Source organism: Bacillus rossius, chromosome 12 (genome assembly GCF_032445375.1).
Source record: "Bacillus rossius redtenbacheri isolate Brsri chromosome 12, Brsri_v3, whole genome shotgun sequence".
NCBI lineage: Eukaryota > Metazoa > Arthropoda > Insecta > Phasmatodea > Bacillidae > Bacillus > Bacillus rossius.
The window spans coordinates 14,620,504-14,641,895 of NC_086339.1; the positions used below are offsets into that span (position 1 = coordinate 14,620,504).

The window sequence follows — 21,392 nt, forward strand, 5'->3', positions numbered from 1 at the left end:
TCGTCCATTATCACTCACAATGTACATGTCCACTTTGTCCCCTGCATTTTCTAAGTCCCATTCATTGAAGCACTCTACTAGTTTCTCACTAATTGCTTCACCAGTGTGTCCACCAGGAAAGCTGTAACACCCTAAACAGTACTTCTTCATGTCGAAATCTTCAATAAAATGACATGTCAGCGACATGAATGCTTCGTTGCTAGCAGATGTCCACAAATCACAAGTGAATGATAAAGAAGCAATTTTGGATAAACTTATTGCATTGGCAATATGTTCAGACATTTTTGCCTTTGTTTTGTTGTACAGTTCAGGTATTACTCTTCTTGAAAAAGTGTTACGAGATGGCACTGAATAAAGTGGTTGAGCTATTTTAAGGACTGTTTGAAATTTATGATTTTCCACTGTACTGTATTGCAACATAGCATCAGCTATCCATTCCCCAATACAGTTCGTCAATGAAATGGCCCTTTCATGTGTTGAAGGCCATTTGTAAGCTTCGTCTAAGCGAAGTTGCTTCTTTGTTGGTTCTAAAGTTTTTTCCCCAATATTTCCGCCTTTCCGTGTTGCTTCTATCTGTTCAAGTTCTTTTTTCAAATTTGGATGTTGCATCAGATGTCGAAGCAACCCAGATGTGCTACCAAAATTGGTTTTTAAAACCTTTTTGCATTGTTTACACTGTGCAGACACATTATCTGGCATTTTTTGGTAAAAAGACCAGATAGGAGTTTTTAATTCGGTGTGGCGACTTTCCATGATGAAATTCACGTACGTAAACACACACACCTTATGTAAACAACTTCACACTAAAATACTCGCCAACACACATAATATCACAATGCGTTTAAAACCGGAGTAAAATACATTGAATATCTTGTTCTGTAGAGAAAGGAACCTGAATCTCTGGCGCTCGGCTTTGTGTGTGGAACAGCATCGGTGACAAACTTTACGATATGTAAATATTTAGAAATAAAATTTCACCACAGTATCTCTCAAAAAGTATCTTTGTTTATCTTTGTTTTCACCGTCGTTTGTCCTAAACACCAAATTTATGAACGTTCAAATACATTTCGATGTAATATACATCAGTGTCGCCAACGTCTTTCCGCAATATTTCTTATTCATTAAAACGAACATCACCGAACATGCACGAAGACGCCATATTTACAAGACTTTGAACGTTCACATCACCAAACGTTTTACTCATGGCCGTATGGTACACCTTGGCAAGTGACACAAAAAAAATGTTTACAATGGCAAACGAAGCTGAGAAATCGCCGTGGCCACAAACGCACGTAGTAAAGTAAACTAAATACAGTTTACACAATTCGCTTTACTGTTATTGTTCCGTCTAAACTTGTGTCACGGTTAGCTATAAAATGGAGCGCTAATGCAACATTAATTGCGGGAAATGCTTTGCATTAAACGGGAAAATAATGCATTATAACTATAGGGAAAATGACGGTGCCAGTATAAAAATACGTTAATTACGCAAATTCGTATATCTCAGGTACGTAAAAATGAGGTTCTACTGTAATCACAGAAAACTTATGTTCCGTTACGAAGACACCTAAAGATAGGTTACGCAGTGATTTTATCAGAAAAATTATCAATATACATTTTCGGGAAATATTACTTTCCCGAATAATTTCGGGAAAAATTCATTCCCGATATTTCCCGAAAAATCGTGATCCCGCCCAGCTCTAATAATAATTTGTTATTTATAAGTAAACAATTAGAGTTACGGCAAGAATGGTATGGAGTTACAATCAAATAGTTTTTTTTTTCCATCATTATGACATTATCAATGTTAATCAGCGCATAAAAACTGAGAATCTGCTTACCACTGTAGGTCTGGTACCGTTCAGACTCAGATGACAATGAAACAGTGGACCTAATCTTCTCCAACTTGAAAAAGTACCCTTCCGTGCGATCTTTGACAATAATGTGAACATCAGGGTCCAACTTCTCGCACATCTTCGAGAGTACATGACGAGTAAACTTATCCTTCCACTCCACCTATAGCAGAAAAAAAAAATTAAACCAATATTAGTTCCTTGAACACACTCAGCAACTGGCTGTAAATAGCTACTGTCGTAAGACAGTCTTATAGTAAAATATTACGAAAGCATGTACAATTCTATACACAAAGCACAATGAATAAATGAATAAAAGCCACAATTTTCCAAACAAGTCAATGTTAACCCTTACTAGAGAGACAGACATTCCATTGCAGCCAACATGAGGAATAGCACCTACAAAATGCTTTTTCTGCGAGGAAAATGATATCCTTGAAAAGCTACAAGCTTGCACACAAGTTTTACACTTGTGAAAATTCAACTTCTGATACATCAATATTCAAATCAGGATCATTTTGCAAAAGGTCTTAAATAATATCTTACACGGACGAGCAAAACATAACTAAAATTTATCACAATAATGGATATGAATTTTTTTTTTGTCTGCATGTGTACTAATTTTGTGTGTGCTGATTCCTTGATTCTCAAAATTTCATCCGTGTTGCACGTTTTAAGAATCCAAGGGCTCTTTGCCGGTTATTTCACCCACCTCCAAAGAAAAAAATATTATCATTATTTTCCATCATAGTACTGTATAAGTCCCAGTTTTCTGTCCCCTAGTTTATCTGCAATTCAACCAATCCCGGTACCTTAAAAATCTTTACAGCCAAACAATTAAAAAAAAAGAAAAAACAGCAGACTTACAGTAAAATGCAGTTTTCAGCACGTCTTTCCAGCTTCCCTTCAAAGAAATGAACAGATATTACCTGCGCCAACTCGCCCCAAACCTACATCAACATTAAAGGTAACGCAAAAAACAAAAGAAGCACGGCAACGAAGCCAAGTACCCCACCATTCTGTCGTGCTCCTCCTCTGTGAGCTCCCGGGAGCGCAGCAAGGACTCCTTGAACTTGACGATGGGGTCGAACTCCGAGTCCACTGCTTCCAGGATGCTCTCGGGGGGCAGGCGGTCCTTCTGCACCTTCCTGGTCTCCACCTGGAGCAGCACCCCCCCACTCCGCTACGGCCATCGGGACACAGATCCGTGCCCGACGTCACGGCACCCCTGACGGTTCCCAGCCAGTAGCTCAAGCCCCCTCCAAAAGCATCTGGGTCCACTATTGTTTTGGTGTTTGCCTTGATAAAGCCTAGCCTCAGCTGGGTCAAGCCCCTCCCGAACCAGAATACTGGATCCACCACTATTCCCAGCCCACTATTACCACTACACTTTACTTCATGGAAACTGTGAGCGACTACTTGTGTTACCGGCAATTTCTCTCTTTCCTTTGCTATTTTAATGTTAGAAAAAAATCAAGATAAAGTTAAATATGTTAACGTTGAGAGACTTTTAAAAAGTGACGTTCATATCAAACACATGCCAGCTGAGAGAAGTGGGGAATAAAGACAATAATAATAAAAAAAGAACTACAGTATCTACCCTCTCAAAACAAAATATTTTGTGGGCTTGTTATGGTGAATATAACAACATCTACACTGATAATAAAACTGCTCGTGGCAAAAAGTCTGTATAATGGGTGAAATGAAGGGGGAAAAAAAACCTGAAAAATGGCTATTTAAAATTATTTAGTACCCAAAAATTTAGTTTTTAAAACTTTTGTCTGTTTGCCTGATTGTTCGAGCATCAATCAAAACCTAATAAATGGATTTTGATGAACTTTGTTTCTATTTTAAAGGTCTTTGGCTAACTTATAAACTAGTCTATATATAATTCCAGAATTCCACCCTAAGATGGTGAAAAAGGGCAAAGTAAGGTTTTAAGATAATAAGTTATGAAAACGGGTAGTAAGGTTTTAAAGTTAATAATTATATTTCTGAAATAAATTAAGCATATTAAATAATTATGAGTATAATAATAAAAAAAAATTACCAACCACAATTTTTCCAGTTTGCCAAATTAAAACCCTAAAGTTGGTAAAAGGGGTAGGTAAATGTGTTTTAAAAACAAAAAACTAACACTTCAAATTCAATGAGAATAAAAAGTTAAATAGTAAAAAAACTTGCATCTAGAATTACGTATTGCGTATTTTTTTAGTTTATTAAAATTCTGGTTTTAATAGGGGTTAAAACACAAAAACTTTAATATTTGTAAATTTACGATACACACTAGGCTTCAGCAAATATATATATTTTTTATTTGATTTCAATATAAAACACTCTTTTAATGAAATTAAATATGGTTGAAATTATTTCTTTAAATTACAAAATAGAACCTGAAAAATTAATGCAAAAAACAGTAAACCAAAAAGAGATGAGTATATATATTTATATGGGAACATAAAAGAAATGTAAAATGCAAGAAAATGAAGAACCTAGCAATATATTTTCTTAGATCGGTAAATACTCACAGACCCTCTAAAACTTACCTAGCACATTTGACAAATTCATAGGGAAAAAGAGTGTGAGTGTACGCAGCTAAAGCTGAAGGCACACACACACCAAGAGAGCAGGGTAGAGCAGCACTCACCACGCACAAGGTGAGACCCAGCGGCTTGTTGCGGATGACCTTCAAGCCTTTGTCCATGAGCTCCTCGTTGGTGAAGTTGATCTCGACGAAGGGGGAGTTGCGGACCGTGGGGGAGAACTTGACCGAGCCCAGGCCCAGGGCATTCTGCAGCATGTTCCTCATGTCCTGCACACAGCAAGGCACGGCCATATCTACCCTCTCCTTCCTGGCACCATTTCTGCCAACAGCCGCTGTCCTCGTTCAAACGGGGGCCAAGAAAGTGCTGTGTAATCAATTTTCAGATAATAAAAATTGCTTAAATAGCACAATTTTCCACCTTGAAATACAAATTTTCCCGGGGGAGGACACCCGAACCCCCCGTTTCAATAGGGGTGATAGATAATTCTTTATAAAAAGGTATATTGCCCCCCAATTTTGGAAATTTAGTTGTTGCTCCTCTGCCATAGTACCATAGAGCACAAAAGTTTTAGTTTAAGGTCCGGAGTTTAGCTACTTTAACATGAGATAAATAGAGTTCTTTTCAGATGTAATACACAGTGTTCTTGAACTGAAAGGTCTGAGCCCGATTCGTTGGACATTTTCTTGTGTTCCTGATCATGTTTAACATCAGAGTTTGTGTTGTTTCTAGGCTTATGTGCCTATTGTAAAACAGTGTAGTTGTCAACATATTATTTTTTTTTTTTTAATTTTTTTAAATGTTTCTGAGACATTGTGATTTGTAACGTAAATTTGGAATAGAATTTCGAAAACATATTTTGCTATAAGTAGTTTCTTCTTAAAATAATTATTGGTGTTAAGCAATGAATTATTTTCTTTGGTAAGAATCAATACAACTGTAACAATACCGTCATTCGACATTAATTTATGATATAAGAAAAAACAAAAAAAACAAATTATTTTCATTTTTAAACTAAGATATTTAATGTCAAAAAGCCGGATAGTATCAATCTGGAAACAGTGGTAGCTATTTACTCTGTACTGCAATCTAAGCGTGAGACAGATTATAGTCTTTCCACTCTGCATTCATTCACAGTACTCATCCATTAATAAACTACCATAATCCAAAATGCACGCAGAACTTTCTGTTCGTCACCTCAAAACAACCCCAGTTTTTGTGGTTTTTCCACGATTTACCTTGCGGTGGTCGACAAACAAAGGTGGCAAATAAATGTCAAGTTTGTTTGTACCTATTTTGGAGAGTATTGTTTTCATAGTAGCTTGGTAAACTATGCCTTCCATTTTGTTAAAATGTTTTTTTCTGATCTGCTATTTTGTTTGGTTATGCAAACTGCAAACTCATTACCGGCAGCTAGGGTTGGAGAAGCGCAAGCATGGTGGTGTCATGTTTTGGTTGGGGAAACTTTATATCTGGGAAAACTTTTATATTGGCAATACATACTCAAAAGCATAATCTTAACTACACATATCCCTAAGCCAAGAAAAGAACGAATGAAAATACTCAAAGCAACAGTTTTATGAGCAAATGCAGATAGTTTTAATACACTACACATGTACAAACTTTCTATTAATGGTTCTTCGACATCGGCGTATTTTCCTTTTTTCAGGCGTTTAATACTCTGTGACGTATTCGCAGCTTGAGAAAGAAGATTGTTCAGCTTGTTTAATATTGCATTTAATGTAGATGTTGCAATTCCCAGTTCCTTTGATATTAACACGTGCGGGACAGTGGGGTTGGAGTCTACCTTTTTAACAATGTCCAGTTTATCTCGCACAGATAATGCCTTACGTTTTTTAATGCGTTTTTCACCCATTTTTATGTACGTATTTCTTATTGAAGCACATTTGCAGCTTAATAACACGAAATTCTTTTTACCGTCAAAAGTAAATAAACGAAAAATAACGAGTCTGGCGCATCAAAGATCACTACGTATCATTTAGTATCGCAGTTGCTAAAGCTGGAACGAAAATTTCTTACTTTCTATGGAAAACATTAGTCCACAGAGTTCTATCTAGTGGTAGTCTTACGAACCTTACTCAATCAAAATGTCCGAAACGTGAACGATAAAAATGAGACGAAAAATTTTGAATTTGTTGCTATAATGTACATACGTATTTGTGTGGCGGTAATTTATGTTTAATTTTGATAACTTATTAAATGTACACGCGTTCGCCCATTCTTTAACTATGCAGGGAAAACTATTTTTTATTTTCACCAAACTGAGCACCATTTCTGGCTACACGTAGCCTACCGAGGCCACTCGATTACGACTTGTTTATAATATGAACAGTGAACAATCGAGTAGCGTATTGCGGAGAAAAACGTTAATGTGATCCAGAATAGACGTTTTGTGAAAATACTTGTAATCATATCAAAATATTTGAGATAATTGTGCATTATGTCGGCAAAATTTGTTCGTGGTACACGGGAAAACGTATCAACATTGACAAAAGTTGTGCGCTATATCCAATAAATTAATACATAACCTCACATCATTTTGCCGGGACCGAGACGGAAATTCACAATAAACGGGAATTCATTATAGGCGGGTTCACTATAACCGGGTTCTACTGTATTTAATCCACAGGATTTTGTACCAACATTGTAATTTTTTTTATTATTAAACGCCAACATTCTATGTATATCAATTTATTTTTAATTTTGATATTGCCAAAATCAGCAAATAGACCACCACAAAAAAAAACATTCAGGCCACGATGGTACTGTCATTGAACATTAGTACATAAAGCAATGACCTTAATTTAAAATATAATAATATTTGATGTGAAATTAACTAAAATATCAATAACTCATTAGAAAACATAATAAGGACAAAAAGTTCACCAATGTAATGAAATGGACCATAATATTAAATAAGACAGAGCAAGACTCGAATTCAGTACACTGACAATGACAACCATTTAAACCAAACTGAATACAACTGACAGATCACTACCCATAGAAAGGAACTAATGAAACAAACAAATCATTAGCATTTTTTTGTCAAAACAATACCTTAAAATGTTGCTGACGAAGGCCTTGGATCTTCGCAACATACTGGTATTTATGGGCATCTGCTGCTTTTCCATCATTTTTTCCTTTCTGTAACGTAAATTAAAAAATTACAGACTACTGGACAAAATCACAAGAGATTGGGCTATTGATAGGGACAACATTATATCATGGCGAATTGCGATACAACCGAAATGGATGTCAATATAACTAAAAAAAACACCGAAATGCAAGTTAAAGCACTGAAATGAAACTGAAATCACGAAATTAATACCATTTTAATCAAAAACCAACTCCAATCACAAAATTCTGAACTTCAACTATAGTAAATTCAATTAATGTAATTTATCTAGCAGATAGTTTGTGCAAAAATGTATATGCCAAATACATTAGAAAAAAAATTTACTTACTTTAATCTTGCTACTGTTATTACTAACTCACTTTTAAACTAAGGCATTGGTACATTTTACAATTACACAAATACATGCCAATTTCAAAACACTGCCCTTACTTTCTTGTGCAAAATGACACAATGAAATGACTGCAGATGGATAATAAAAGTGGTTTGCCAAAAAAAACTTTTGCCTAACACTCCAGAGGACTCCGTTATTGTTTTAGATAACGTGTCATACCACACAGAATATGTGAACCGATTCCCATTCAACGTTGGCGTGTGAGGGATGTAAGACAGTGGCTCACGAGAAAACCATTTCCTACGATGTGAATATGATTGAGCTGTAAGTGCTACACACAGTAGGATGGGAAAGGCATAAATATAAAAAAAATATTGAATAGCCAAAAGTATAAGATGAACTGTACTTTACAACCCCCATATCATTGTAACCTGAACTCAACCCTATTGAAATGGTATAGGCCCAAGTGAAATCGTTAGCAAGACTGCACAACACACCTTTCAAGGAGCATGATATGGAGTTATTAACTAATAACACAAGGTTATGACCATGTATCAAAGAAAAATGGAAAAATTATGCAGAAAAGGTAAAAAAACATGGAAGAAGATTTGTGGAGAGCTGATGAACTTCCAAGATGATGAGAAAAGGTTTTAGATAAGTTTGGCTCCATCCAAATTCATCCTAGTCATCTTCATCACCCCAACCTCATTCTTCTGGTCAGCCCTGTGCTACTCTTATCGAAGGGGTATTGACTTTGGACAGTGGTAGCAATAGTGAATAGAAGGTATGAGTTATTAATTACTTTATAAACTTTTAACTTTCCAATTCCACTCTAGTATTTCGTATGAATTTGTACCAATGAACACGTGTAAATGGTTTCTAGTTATACGTTATAGAGTAAAAAAAGGTGGTGATTTATTACAAATTTATAATCATGATAGAATAAAATATTATAAATTATGATAAGAGTGCTTAAAATGCTTCTGGTACAATCAGAATTCCAAAGACAAACATATTCTGAAATTCATAATGTGAGATTTCACAACAGCGCGCACCATAAACCATGTACATACTGCAATCTATGAGTGAATCTGTATATAGCATATCCCACCCAAACCTCCAATTTCAATGTAAGGTTACTCTAGTTGCAGAAACCGCATGACACATGCGCAAATGCTTAGTACACAGAGAGTTACGTAAATACAATTATTGTACCAGAGCTATGTACATACTACATCATGGAAGTGCATTGTATTGTACATATGCAAAAATAATCATATTGTATTACACCATAGATATATCACTATTATGAAATATCCAAATTAATAAAACCAATTTCATGGGACCTTCTTATAATCGTATAATTGTAAGTTTTACTTCTCCTGGGTAAAGCTTTGTCATCCTCATATTTATTGCTACATTAGTCTCGATTAACTGGGTTCCATATTATCCAAGCAGACCTACAGCACCATTGGTGGCAAAGACTGTTGAAACATTTGCCAGAGAACATAGATCTATGTTTTAAACATTATAGAAAGCGTAAAACAAATTAACCTTACAGATACTATATACATAATGGGGAAATCATTAACTGACTAAAAGAATCCACACCAAAGAAAAACTCAAAAATCATCACCCTGAAAAATGATACCACTGAAAAAACCGATGACCAAAACTGATTTCTTATTATATGTGTTATCCGAGATTTTGCTTATCTGAGGTAGCCACAGCCCACATAAACTCAGTTAATCAAGAGTACATTGTATAAACAAAAAGTAGCTAGCTTTAGTAATTGCTTTACTTCACACTACTAAAGCCAGAATTTGCATTTTTTTTTTTTTTTTTTTTAAATAACGCCTCACCTGGTTCCCTGAAACCACAGACAGCTTGTCTGTCAACTCCTTGATCTTTTTGAGCTCGGAGCATATGTCCGTCACATCATCTTTGTCGTCGGGATCCAGCAATGTGAGCTCCGTCAGGTGGTCGACAGACTCCTTCAACGAGACCACCAAAGGCCACATCGTGGCCCTCTTCCCGACAGTTGGCGGGTTGCATTCCTGCGGCTCTACCTTGATCTTCTCTGAAATGTCATTACTGGCGTTGTCCTCAAGATCTACGACGTCATTTTCATCTGCTGACATGACTAAACTGTGGGCACCCTAAACAAAAACAAACTGTATCAAAAAATCAGCTGAACATATATTTAGCTTGGTAGCTAATCGATGATTGCTCCATCCAGAGGTGATTACTGCACTGGAGCACTAAACCATCACATGTGAACTTCAAACAAAACCATTAAAAAAAAAATCTTTCTTACTTTAATCTCTCAGCAATATTTTGAATATATTAAAAATTAAAATGCAAAAACCATACAAATTCATATGTTATTTTATACAAAATATTCTGCTCACAGCATCTGCAACCCATCTATACTATAACCTATAAACTCCATTTGTTACTTTTAACTAACACAAGCCCAAATCTGATTTTCTAAACTAAGCAAAAAGTCAAGATGCAAAAATGCAATGAAAGCATCTGCCAACTTAACTTCTTCTGTATTTCTGCTTGCATTTCTGCAGTCCGAGATTAGAGCAGTCATTTTAGTTGTAAATTTATAAAAGCTGTCGTGTAGTATTATTAACGAGTCATTTATCATGCTGTATATATACTGAGTTTAAAGATATTATTTATGTACAGTATAGTAAGTATAAATTTACTTCTAAAATGAGCATAAAATATAATGGCATTAAGAATGTTGGCACGTGTAATTTTATTGATACTTACTTTTAATGTGTTTAGTGTGTTTTTGAATAAAAATTCCAAGTATTAAAAAATTGAGTACGTACTATTGTGTTAGGCCTTCCCAATTGCATCTTCATATAAATTTTTGGTGAATAATTTTCTGCTTTTTGTTTTCTGGACATTTGTAGAGTGTATCTAGTAATATGCAAAATTAAAAAAAAAAAAAAAAATTGTTAAATTTTAATTTTAATTTTTTTTTGTATTTTTTGGTGGCCATTACCAGACAGGTGCCCAAGGTTTGGGGGGTTTGTTCCTGAGAGGAAAAGTTACTACACTATTTTCAGGATAAATAGAGGAACTTCTTAAAAGTGTTCAAAAACAACAATTTAAGGATTTCATTATTTTACTTACAGAGAAACTGCAACTTTAGAATTTTACTATCTACACTAAGTATAAAGTAGTTTTAATGTAGCTAGTCGACGTGACAGGAGCAGGAAGCCACGAAGACCAAGAAGAAATAGTGAATAGTGCTGTCCGATTACAACCAGCGCTTCTCAGAGGCAGAACACAAGAATTTATTTTTGGCAGTGTGATTAGAATGCAATTATTAGCATTTACTTTTTCCTAAACCAAGAACTTAATATTTATTGAACTGTCACAACTTCCCCAAGATAAATTAATATTCAAAACAAAAAAGCATACTCATTTACAATGCATAAAAACGTTAAACAAAATGAATTTAAAAAAAAAACGCCTATCTAAGCACTATAAATTTACAGCGCTCTAGTGACTACAAAATCAGTGCAATCGGACATCGCAAATGTAGGCAGCGAAGTCTTTCGGGCGACAAAGTGACGTCATTCACATTCGGATAAGAATGCAGATCGCCCACAGGTTCGGGCTGTTGTAGACGGACCTTAAATCTATAAACATTATGAGAAAGTTTATAAAAAAGTTTTTTTTTTCTTTTGAAAAACGCAAATTTTCAATTCACTTACATCAAAATACAACGTACATTGGGCACATTCAAATACAAAATATTTCAAAATGGCAGCTACTAAACCAAATACGACTCACAATATTAAATAAATGTTAAGTTAAAATAAGTTTTATTTTTTTTCACGAAGTCTATGTAAGTAGAATCCATTTCAATTTGAAATTATATTTTATAAACAAAACAAGTAAATGACATGACGCCGGTTATAAAACCTTCGATACTTATATACATATTTAAAATTGTTATGATTGTAACAAAAAAAAGCACAAATACTTACACTTTACAGAGTTTTCAGCTTCCAGCAACGGATATTTTGCCACTCACAGCAAATATCAAATCTTAACAATTAAAAACAATGCACAAACTTACAAAATGCCAGATAAGAACAACCGGAAGTACTACCAAAAGCGGAAGACCTTTTCATTCGATGGGAAAAAGAAAAGCGTGCCAACGGCCATAAAACATAAACCAACAGGGTAGGTTTCTGCTGTTTTTCTCTTTAATCTTTGAAAGGTTTTTAAACAATAAAGAAAAAATTATACTCAAACAATATAAATTAAAACCTTTTGACTCAGTTAACAAACTCGTAAGAAAATAAGATGTTATGAAAAATTTAAATGGAGAGCAAAGATATGTTTGATTATGAAATTGCTCTGACAATACAATAGAACATTAATTATAAATAAATAAATAAATAAATACTTTTTTAAACATAAACGGCAGTGTTCCAAAACCATCGGTTATTTATTACAAATATATTACTTTTAGATATAAATAATAACGCCTTATTATTATGATGGTCACCTTGTAACTGGAAGCCAAATAGATATTTATATTTCTCCTCGTAATAAGAGTCGCACCTTACAGAGGGAATATTAATATCGTGCTACTGTTATTTGGTAGGAGAAGTAGGGGTCGCATTGTTCTGGGTAATGAAGGAATGGCGTAAATGAATTAATGGTGACTCCAGTCACCAGTTAGTAAAGAGGAAATGTGAAAACCGTGCACCAGCTCGGTCGGTGGAGCATTCTTAATATCGCGGTCAAGGGTATGAGACCCATATTGGGCACCATATGTTGCACTACTCTGTTTTGGAATGAGATGCCGAGTTTGGAGTATTCTGATATAAGAAAAGAAATGCAAAAAAAAAAGTAATAATGTAGATGTGTGCTTGCTGAAAACGATACAAATATAACTGTGCGCCTGCTCACAGTATAGCATGAGGAGAGGGATGTTTCGGGGAGAGGGTTTCCAAAGTGGTGAGCCCCAGTGTGGCTCACTAAGCTCGGTTGCTTTACCTTTTGGTGAAGACTGAACATATTAACATCATCCTTGGGCGCTCCCTACACATAATAGGTGGTTGATTCCTAAGTAGGTTGGGATGAGAACTACTGAATAAAACAAATGTTTTGGCAGGCATTATTTATTTACACAAGCCGGTGGGCAGATATTAAGCCTGAATCGGTATGCGACAAATTACATTGGAAACACTGTTAACATAAGTTGCACTTCACATTACTGTGTACGTCTTCTAGCATCCACCCTGATATAGAAATACTGCACACCAAATTAGTCGGCCATGTATTCTTTTCAAAATTTAATGGTGCGGTCGCGCGGCAAAAAGAAGTTAGAGTGGGAGGGTTATGTCCTGCACAGTAAACTAGTTCAGGTATTAGTGGTGAATTAAGTACCAAAAGTTTCAGTTGATTAATCGGAGTTTCCAGCAGGCAGATCTCAGTGATGTAAGCTTTGCATCTTTCCCATATGTCTGTAACCCCTGTCTTGTACCACGAACTCCCAAAGACTGTTACAAGAGGGGAGGGACACTGCCCTCGTGCACCACATCCATAAAAAGCTAATAAATGTTTTACGTACAACTTAACATCTAAACATCTTATAATTTACTTTCCCGCGTGACAAAGGGTTTTAATATATATGTAATATTTATATGGCAATTTTTTACTTGAAAAACACCAGTTGCTTGTAATGTCTTGTAGAGAAGTTTATTAATTTGTCTAAGTTAATGTTATTCTCTTCAAAATAGTCGTCATTAGATATTATACACTGCCATCCTGTCACAATTTTCCATGTTAGTGGCGATGCTGATGACATTGTTCAGGGCGCCAACTAGCAATACGGCTGTGTGGCAGTACACAGTTTGGACACGGGACTCTGTCTCAGTGTGTGACATCGCATTTGTGGCCAGCAGACGACAGATAATGGTGTCACTGAATTACCTGACTGTATCAGCTGCCAGAGATACTGATTAAGAAAGTGGTGAGTGTGTGGCCATGTCAATTTTTAAATGCACGATGCGTTGGCATAGGTTTACTGACATGATAAGCTCTTTTATTGCACTGCTGGTGAAATATGCTATTGCTACCTCTAGAGCTGGCACTCTGCACGGCACGCCTTAATGCTCACTTATTCAGCAGTGGGAAGCGAATTTACATAATTGTGTATATGGTGTCATCATTGGTAACTCGGCCTTCTGACCATTTAGTACAAATGAAGTGGCACAGAAGGGGGCAGCACTGATGTCAGGTGGGCAGCATCGCTCACCAGAAACCCAGGATGGGTTCCAAACAGGTGAAGAAAAACCTCGCCTACGAGTCCTGGGTGGATGGGATGGTGGCCTTCAGAGCCATGTGATCGTGCATGGGGTAATCGGTGGTACCTGGGTGTGGCATCGCCGACCGACGACCCTGACGTGTCTGAAAACAGTTGCTACACAGTGGCCCGACTCGTCCATGGTGGGTGGGAAGGTGAATGTCTGGGTGGAGCTGGGAAGAGGGGGGGGGGGGGGGGGTTTGCCATGTGTGTCACCACTCCCTAGTTGGCATTTCCCAGAGTCATGAACTCGCCCTCTCATGACTGCCAGCGGACACACATTGGGCTAGTGGTGCTTAGCTCTGCGACAGTCTCCTGGCATTTTTGCCATGCAGCCTGGTTGGGTGAACCTGTTTGCGATGCCAAACACCTCCTTCGGGATGGGGTGTGTGCCTGGTAATTGTTGTTTGGTGGTGGTGGCGGCGGCTCTATGTGTGGAATGACCACCTGGGCATCTTCGGGCCGCATGGATCTTGTGCTGGTGGGGATGGGTGGGGCATAGTGATACCTCTGGTGGCTCAGGGCCTCTTCAGGTCCTACTCCTCATTCCTGGCTAGGGCGAGGAAGGCTTCAAGACTGTGCGCAGCTGCTCCACATAATAACGGACGTATCTGAGGTAGCAACTACTCAATGATGCACGAAAGTACATCGTCAGCATGGCCACTAGGCATAAGCTGGCGATAGAGACGAAGTTTGCCATTTCATTCACGACAAAACAGCTGTAAAGTGAGTGCTTGTTTTTATTGAAGGAACTGACAAAAAATTGACGAGGAAATGGCCTGCAGTCTTTTCTGTCTTGGGGAATACGAGAAGGGAAATATAGGTATAAAAACACAAATTCTTTTCCTTAGTATTTTTTGTTAGATAGGACTATGTTGAATTGACCCGTGTGTGGGGGGGGGGGGGGAGAGAGAGAGAGAGAATGGGTCATACAGGATTAAGAGGGGAAAGACAAAGGATATAAGTGCCATTTCTTATGCAGCAATAAGCTAAGACACAGACCATAAAGACTTCGCTTGTAGTCTACTGGATACATTTATATTGAATGACTCATATTCAAGGGTGACCCTTATGATAAAAATGTTAGGAATTTTTTTGCCCAAAATTAAGGATGCAACCCATACGAAGGGGTCACCCTTCTGAAGGTAAATACAGTACATACTTTAAAAGAAATAAATAGTAGAGAATCAGTCGATTCTTTTAATCCAAATCATTGTGTTGTATTTTGGTATTCTGTCATTAACCACATAATGAGTAATTGCATGGCTAGTACTTTGATTAGTTTATTGTAAATGCTTATTTTACAAGAATTTGCCACTTTAAAAAGTGCGAATTTTGCTTACCAATGAAATTAAATAACTGTGACTTGGCATATATGATAAATGTTAGTAAGTTTGCATTTTTTAAACACACAATTGTTTTCTGTATTCAAATCTTTGTCATATCTACCACATGTTTTCATAGATTTCTAGTATTTAGAACCTGCACAAATTTAAAAACTTAATTTGTCAAATCATCTCGAACACACAGTGTTATAAAGTTGGTGTGTAAAGTGGTTGGCTTGTACATTGACGTTTTATTTAGGTTGATTTCTAGGAAAGTGGTTAGGGGTGTGTGTGTGTGAAGAGGAGTAAGAGGGTGCCCTCGGGTTTGGGTACAAGGGAATCCCCGATTCAGTTGCAAATTTTTTTTTTTTTTGCGGTGCTTGAGTTTATGCTATCTCATCTCAACCTTACATTGCAATCAGTGGCGAGGCGTGAGGCTTACATGAGGGGAAGCAATAACTCCGTTCACACCAAAACATGATGAGGTTGGGGAGGGGGGGGGGTCTGGGGGCCCTCCGCCGGGAAAATATGGATTTCAAGGTACAAAATGGTGCTATTTAAGTAGTTTTCTTAACTGAACATTGACTATTCCACAGGTAGAAAAATTGACATTTTTTTTAAATACATTATTTTTGAAAAATAATGATTGACTTACATTATTCTGATAGTAAAATACCTACTCTACATAATTTATATACTAAGTGGGAGTGTAGTATCATCGTACGCCCACAAATCCCCCACGCACTGCCAGCCAACAGCCCGCGGGAGAGATGTGCGCGCCCCGAGAGACGACCGCCGACTGAAACGCGACATCGCCACCTGCCGTGCCGAACTGTACCGGACATAGCCGAAGCAGTCGGCGGAAAAATTCCACCGTCTGCTTCGGCCATGTTCGCTCCAGTTCGGCAAGAAAGCGTTACCTTCGTAGCTTCTACCGCGTATTTTTCCAGCCAATCCCCTCCCTGAACCTTTGTACCATGCCACCCCCCTCCCGAAAGGAAACTACTGCGGCAGCCTTCCTGCTGAAAGCGATCCTACCAGCGCTTCTAAACCTAGAAACGCTTCTAAAACAGCATGTTTTTGTGTCAACGAGTTCTTTTTTTATAGCGCACAGTTTACAGTATTGGGTCCCAAGAAGATAGTGTAAAAAATACATACACCTAACTGCACGAGCCAAAGTAAAATACTATTCTGAATAAAATATTTATTTAAAAAATACAATGTCTGGAAACTGCCTGGGCAAGCACTGCTTGCCTTGCTTGCCCTGACGAGACGCCACTGATTGCAATGTGTATTTAACTGGGAAATTATTTCCTCTTTCCAATGCACGATTACTGCCATTAGTGATGTCCTTGTTTCTGTGTGCTCTGTTGCGAAATGCACGTCATAGAGCACAAATATTTCAGACACAACATTGTAATGTTATGAAAATTTGGTAAATGCATAGAAAAAAAATTATTTTGTAAGGTAAAATTTGGAATGAGAATTGTGGAAATACTTTTTCCTAGTATATCTTATCAGGACGTCCATCTTATTATTTCCATTTTTTTCTAACAAGATGTAATTGAAAGATGCCATCTTAGTTTCAACAATTTTTTTGAACATTTGGTTTATTTAATTTAATTTTTAGAAGTTTGGCTCTTTCCAGCATTGCACATACTTTCATGGAATGTTTGGTTATTAAAAGTGACTGACTTAAAAATATTTGCTTCTGTGAAATAATAATTGGTGTTTAACGTTTAGAATTTAATTATTTTTTTTTGTCATTATGACTTTACAACTGTAATAATACTGTCAGTACACATTATTTTATAGGCTTAGAAAAATTAAGATATAGTATAATTTAAAAATATTAAAAATTATTATAAATAATGATGGTATACAATATGACCTAATTTTAATAACCAGAGTAGTACCTAGTTATCAATCTGGCAACAGTGTTCACCATTTACTCTGTACTGCAATATAAGCGTAACACTATATTGAATGGAAAGTACAAGTCTAATTTTAGTATAATGCAAAGGAAACCTTACAAGTAATGCAACATGCACAGATCATGCTTAGTTGTGGCTACAGTAATATTTACAGCATTTAAATATATATATTTATAATTATGGGTTTGGGAAAAATGTACCTACATTAAATAATACGGCAGTCTGACAAAATTATTTGCCCACAAGCCCTTTGTTTCTCTGGATGGTCCTGCCCAGGAATGGCATTCATAACTTGTACAAGCTGATATGATACAAGGTCACTGCTGTGACCACTGAAGCTTTGAAACATACCATCACTTCAGGGGCGCAACAACTAAATTTCCAAAGGGGGGGTAATATACCTTTTTATAAAGAATCATCTATCCCCCCTATTGAAGCAGGGGGTCCAGGGTTACTCCTCCGGGAAAATTTGTATTTCAAGGTGGAAAATGGTGCTATTTAAGCAGTTTTATTATCTAAAAATTGATTACACAGCACTTTCTTTGCCCCCATTTGCCCCCACTTCAAGGTTTCAGAGGGGGGGGGGGGCAAAATACCCTTCCCCCGCCCTGTTGTTGCGCCCCTGCATCACTTGGTATGTGTTTGACCCATTTACATCCATTTCATTGTTGTTTAACGGTCAAAATAATATAGGATCATGTAGTAACTATAGACACTGCAGGTTCTGATGCATCCCTGCTGCAGAGCAGTCTGAGAAAAAAATATTTTTTTTGGGTCACCTCCCCATTACTTAATGTACAACTTTTTTAACTTGCCAATTTAAAAAAAAAAAAAAACTAAATAAAAATTATTTTGAAGGAATTATATTTCTTATATTTTTTGCAAGCAAATCTAAATTGGATGGCATGCTTATGAAATTGTAAATTACTGATGTATTATATGATATATGATAAATACTAGTACATACTTTTGTTTGTGTCTATGCCCTTAAAATTACTATTGTTGTGATGCTAGGAACGGAATAACCACACAAACTAGATAGGTATTTAATTATGTATTTTAAAACACAGAATAAATTTTTAAGAATAATTTTTACACTTAAGAAACATAATTTGAATTGAACAGTGCAGAAACAGTACATGTTTACCAAATTCAAAACAAACACACTTTTTTTTATTAAATATTTATTTTTATTATGAATGAAGCCAATGTAGGCCTATAGTGCACGTCAAAGGTCTTGCGATTGGGTCTCCATAGTTCAATGGGAAAATGTTGGTAGGAAAGGACAGGCATTTTCAAACAGAATCAAATAGGGCTTTTTTGGGACGACTCAGTTACACATCAACTGTTCTAAAAACATAATTCTCAGTAATGACGCTTCTGCTTGTTTGTACAACGTCAATGTATAATTTTTTTTACCAGGATAACCCCTGAAGAAAATTTCCGTGCCCAAGGAGATTTTTCTACCTCCTTGGCCTCACTTCACTGATTGTATTTCCTTTCCCCTCCATTCTGCTTACCTCTCATGCTACCTTACAAGACGTCTGGCGTGTACTATATTTCACATTGGATTTAATGTCATCAGATTATTTTAATGTTGGTACCCATTTTGAACAGTTGCAAATTTCAGAAAAATGAAGCTATTTGGCACATTGTATTCTAAGATATAATACTACACAGCACATTTCAGCAAGATAGGGTATGTCAGTTGTAGTGAACCCTAACATAAACTCAACTCTTTGGACAGGTTTGGATTACTCTCTAGATATGTTTACTTTCAATTTTTTCTTGAGACTGCCTCAAACTTACCCCTTACAAGGCTGCATGACTTGAATGCTGGAATGGAAACATCAGTCTTTCGTCATTCATACCAGATAATACTTTCTCTATAGTGCATGCTATGTTTCAGATTCATGGTACCTATTGTTACTTTACCAAATTTTTTCAAGTTTTCTGCTGAATGTGTTTATTATTGGCTCAAGGCATATTGAGGGTTGTACTTATTCCAGTGGTAAACACATAATTAGTTATGGTAACATGATATATGAATTCATACTGTACCATATAAATTACAAGATTACAATAACATCATAAACATTCATAAATTTGTTTTACAATTTATCAAAAGTAAACTAGTCTCTTTTTACAAAAATTGTATTAAAATAATTACACTTAAATGATTTAAACATTTAAAAATATTATCTATGTTACAATTAAATGGTTTCATGGAAATTCTTAAATACATAAAGGTGTACATTATGTCCTTTTATTTTATACATATTGTAAGACAAAAAAATCTCTTGTTGGTTTTGTGATTACAAAATGTACTAATGAACCTTTGCATTTGTGAACAATAACTGTTTGAAGACTTTATCTAACATTATGTGAATTTGAACAATTAGCCCTAATTAAATATATACACACATTTGAATTTTATTTTACATATATACAATGTATAAATATATTTAGCACTCTATATAAAACTTCTCTCAGACTGTCTCAAACATAAAACATGATGTGTTGTGAATAGTTAGTGACTGCTCCTCCAGAAAATAAACCTGTATTTAATCCTGTCCTCATACTTAAAATGTGTTCAACTGTCTAACTGGGCACATAACGAATGGCACTGTAATTTCTAAAATATTTACTATTCACAAAAGTACTGTCGTAATGTAACACAACATATGTGTCTTGCGCCGTTTCTACATCCAACTGATCGCAGCGAATGTGGTGATGCATGTGATGCAAAGTATTCGCACACAAGTGTCGAAATGTGTCCACGAGTCATGAACTGTAACATGTTGCGTGGCAATGGACATGCGAAGAACGCGAACGCGAACATGGGTGGCGCGCCCTGTGTGATTTAAGGCGCCCCCCCCCCCCCCCCCCCCCGGACAGCACACAATATATCAGACACGTTCAAAAACATAACATAAACACTGCGATGTTCCTGCAACATTGCCATTGTAATGTTTCTGTAACATTATGTGTATTTATCTGAAAATTGTGCTGTGTGGGCCCGTGGTTTACCCTGTGTGACAGTCCACGGAGAACTTGCAGCGACCGCTCCACGAGTCTCCTCCCGCTAAGAGGTAGGTCTCTTTCCGGCCAAACCCGAGCTGGCAGCAAGAGAGAGGGGCAGACCCGCGCTTCACCCGTAGTAGTACTGGCTGTTCCCGCTGCGGTTGAGGCTGCGCGGCACGCTGGAGTCGAAGTCGGGCTGCTGCTGCCCGCGGCGGAGCGTCCCGCCGAACCGCACGACCTCCGCCACGCCGACGGGCGGCGAGTGGGCCGCCACCGCCGCCACGGGCCCCGTCAGGTCGATGTCGGCGTCGATCTCGCTGATGTCGTCGGCGAAGCCGTGCGGCGGGGCGCGGCCGGCCGCGGAGGTGGCGTGGAACTTTGCCTCGCGCCGCGCGCGCTGCCTCTGGACGAGCAGCCGGCCGATCACCAGCCCCAGGAAGAGCAGCAGGCCGGCCGTCACCGACAGGATCAGGTACAGGTAGAACTTCTCCTGGTTGCCTGCGCACGGGGGCCGCTCTGTCATGGCTCAGGTCACGTCCGACGCCAGAGAACTCCACTGCACTCGTGCAACACCTGGCGCCACTAGTACGTGCAATAACAAACACTGGACATCATGATGTTGGGAAGCCTTCTTTTCACAGGACGAGAGAGCCAAACGCCCGATTGTGCATCTTATGGTTTTTTTTTTGTTCATTGTAAAATAAAATGGCGGTGTTGTTAAAGGATACTAATGGTCAATTAGGTTAGGTTAGCTACATCAGGGGCGCAATAACAGGGAGGGGGGCAAGGGTATTTGGCCCCCCCCCCCCCCTTGAAACCTTGAACGGGGGTAAAGAAAGTGTTGTGTAATCAATTTTTAGATAATAAAACTGCTTA

At 37.3% G+C, this 21,392-nt stretch overlaps 2 protein-coding genes across 3 annotated transcripts in view; both read right to left on the reverse strand.

The window, feature by feature from the left end:
* Positions 1 to 12,049, reverse strand: part of LOC134537586 (uncharacterized) — a 49,852-nt gene extending 37,803 nt beyond the window's left edge. The window contains exons 1-6 of the mRNA XM_063378174.1: positions 11,901 to 12,049; positions 9,747 to 10,043; positions 7,475 to 7,561; positions 4,501 to 4,665; positions 2,869 to 3,012; positions 1,842 to 2,016 (exon numbers count right to left, since the gene is read on the reverse strand). Of these exons, the coding sequence (XP_063234244.1) occupies positions 1,842 to 2,016; positions 2,869 to 3,012; positions 4,501 to 4,665; positions 7,475 to 7,561; positions 9,747 to 10,025 (850 nt within the window). The 5' untranslated portion in view covers positions 10,026 to 10,043; positions 11,901 to 12,049. The remainder of the gene's footprint in view (positions 1 to 1,841; positions 2,017 to 2,868; positions 3,013 to 4,500; positions 4,666 to 7,474; positions 7,562 to 9,746; positions 10,044 to 11,900) is intronic.
* An 8,338-nt stretch (positions 12,050 to 20,387) lies between these two features.
* LOC134537587 (uncharacterized) overlaps positions 20,388 to 21,392 on the reverse strand; it is a 92,172-nt gene continuing 91,167 nt past the window's right edge. For both annotated transcript variants that reach the window (XM_063378177.1, XM_063378176.1), the window contains exon 8: positions 20,388 to 21,014. In XM_063378177.1, the coding sequence (XP_063234247.1) occupies positions 20,644 to 21,014 (371 nt within the window). In that variant the 3' untranslated portion in view covers positions 20,388 to 20,643. The remainder of the gene's footprint in view (positions 21,015 to 21,392) is intronic.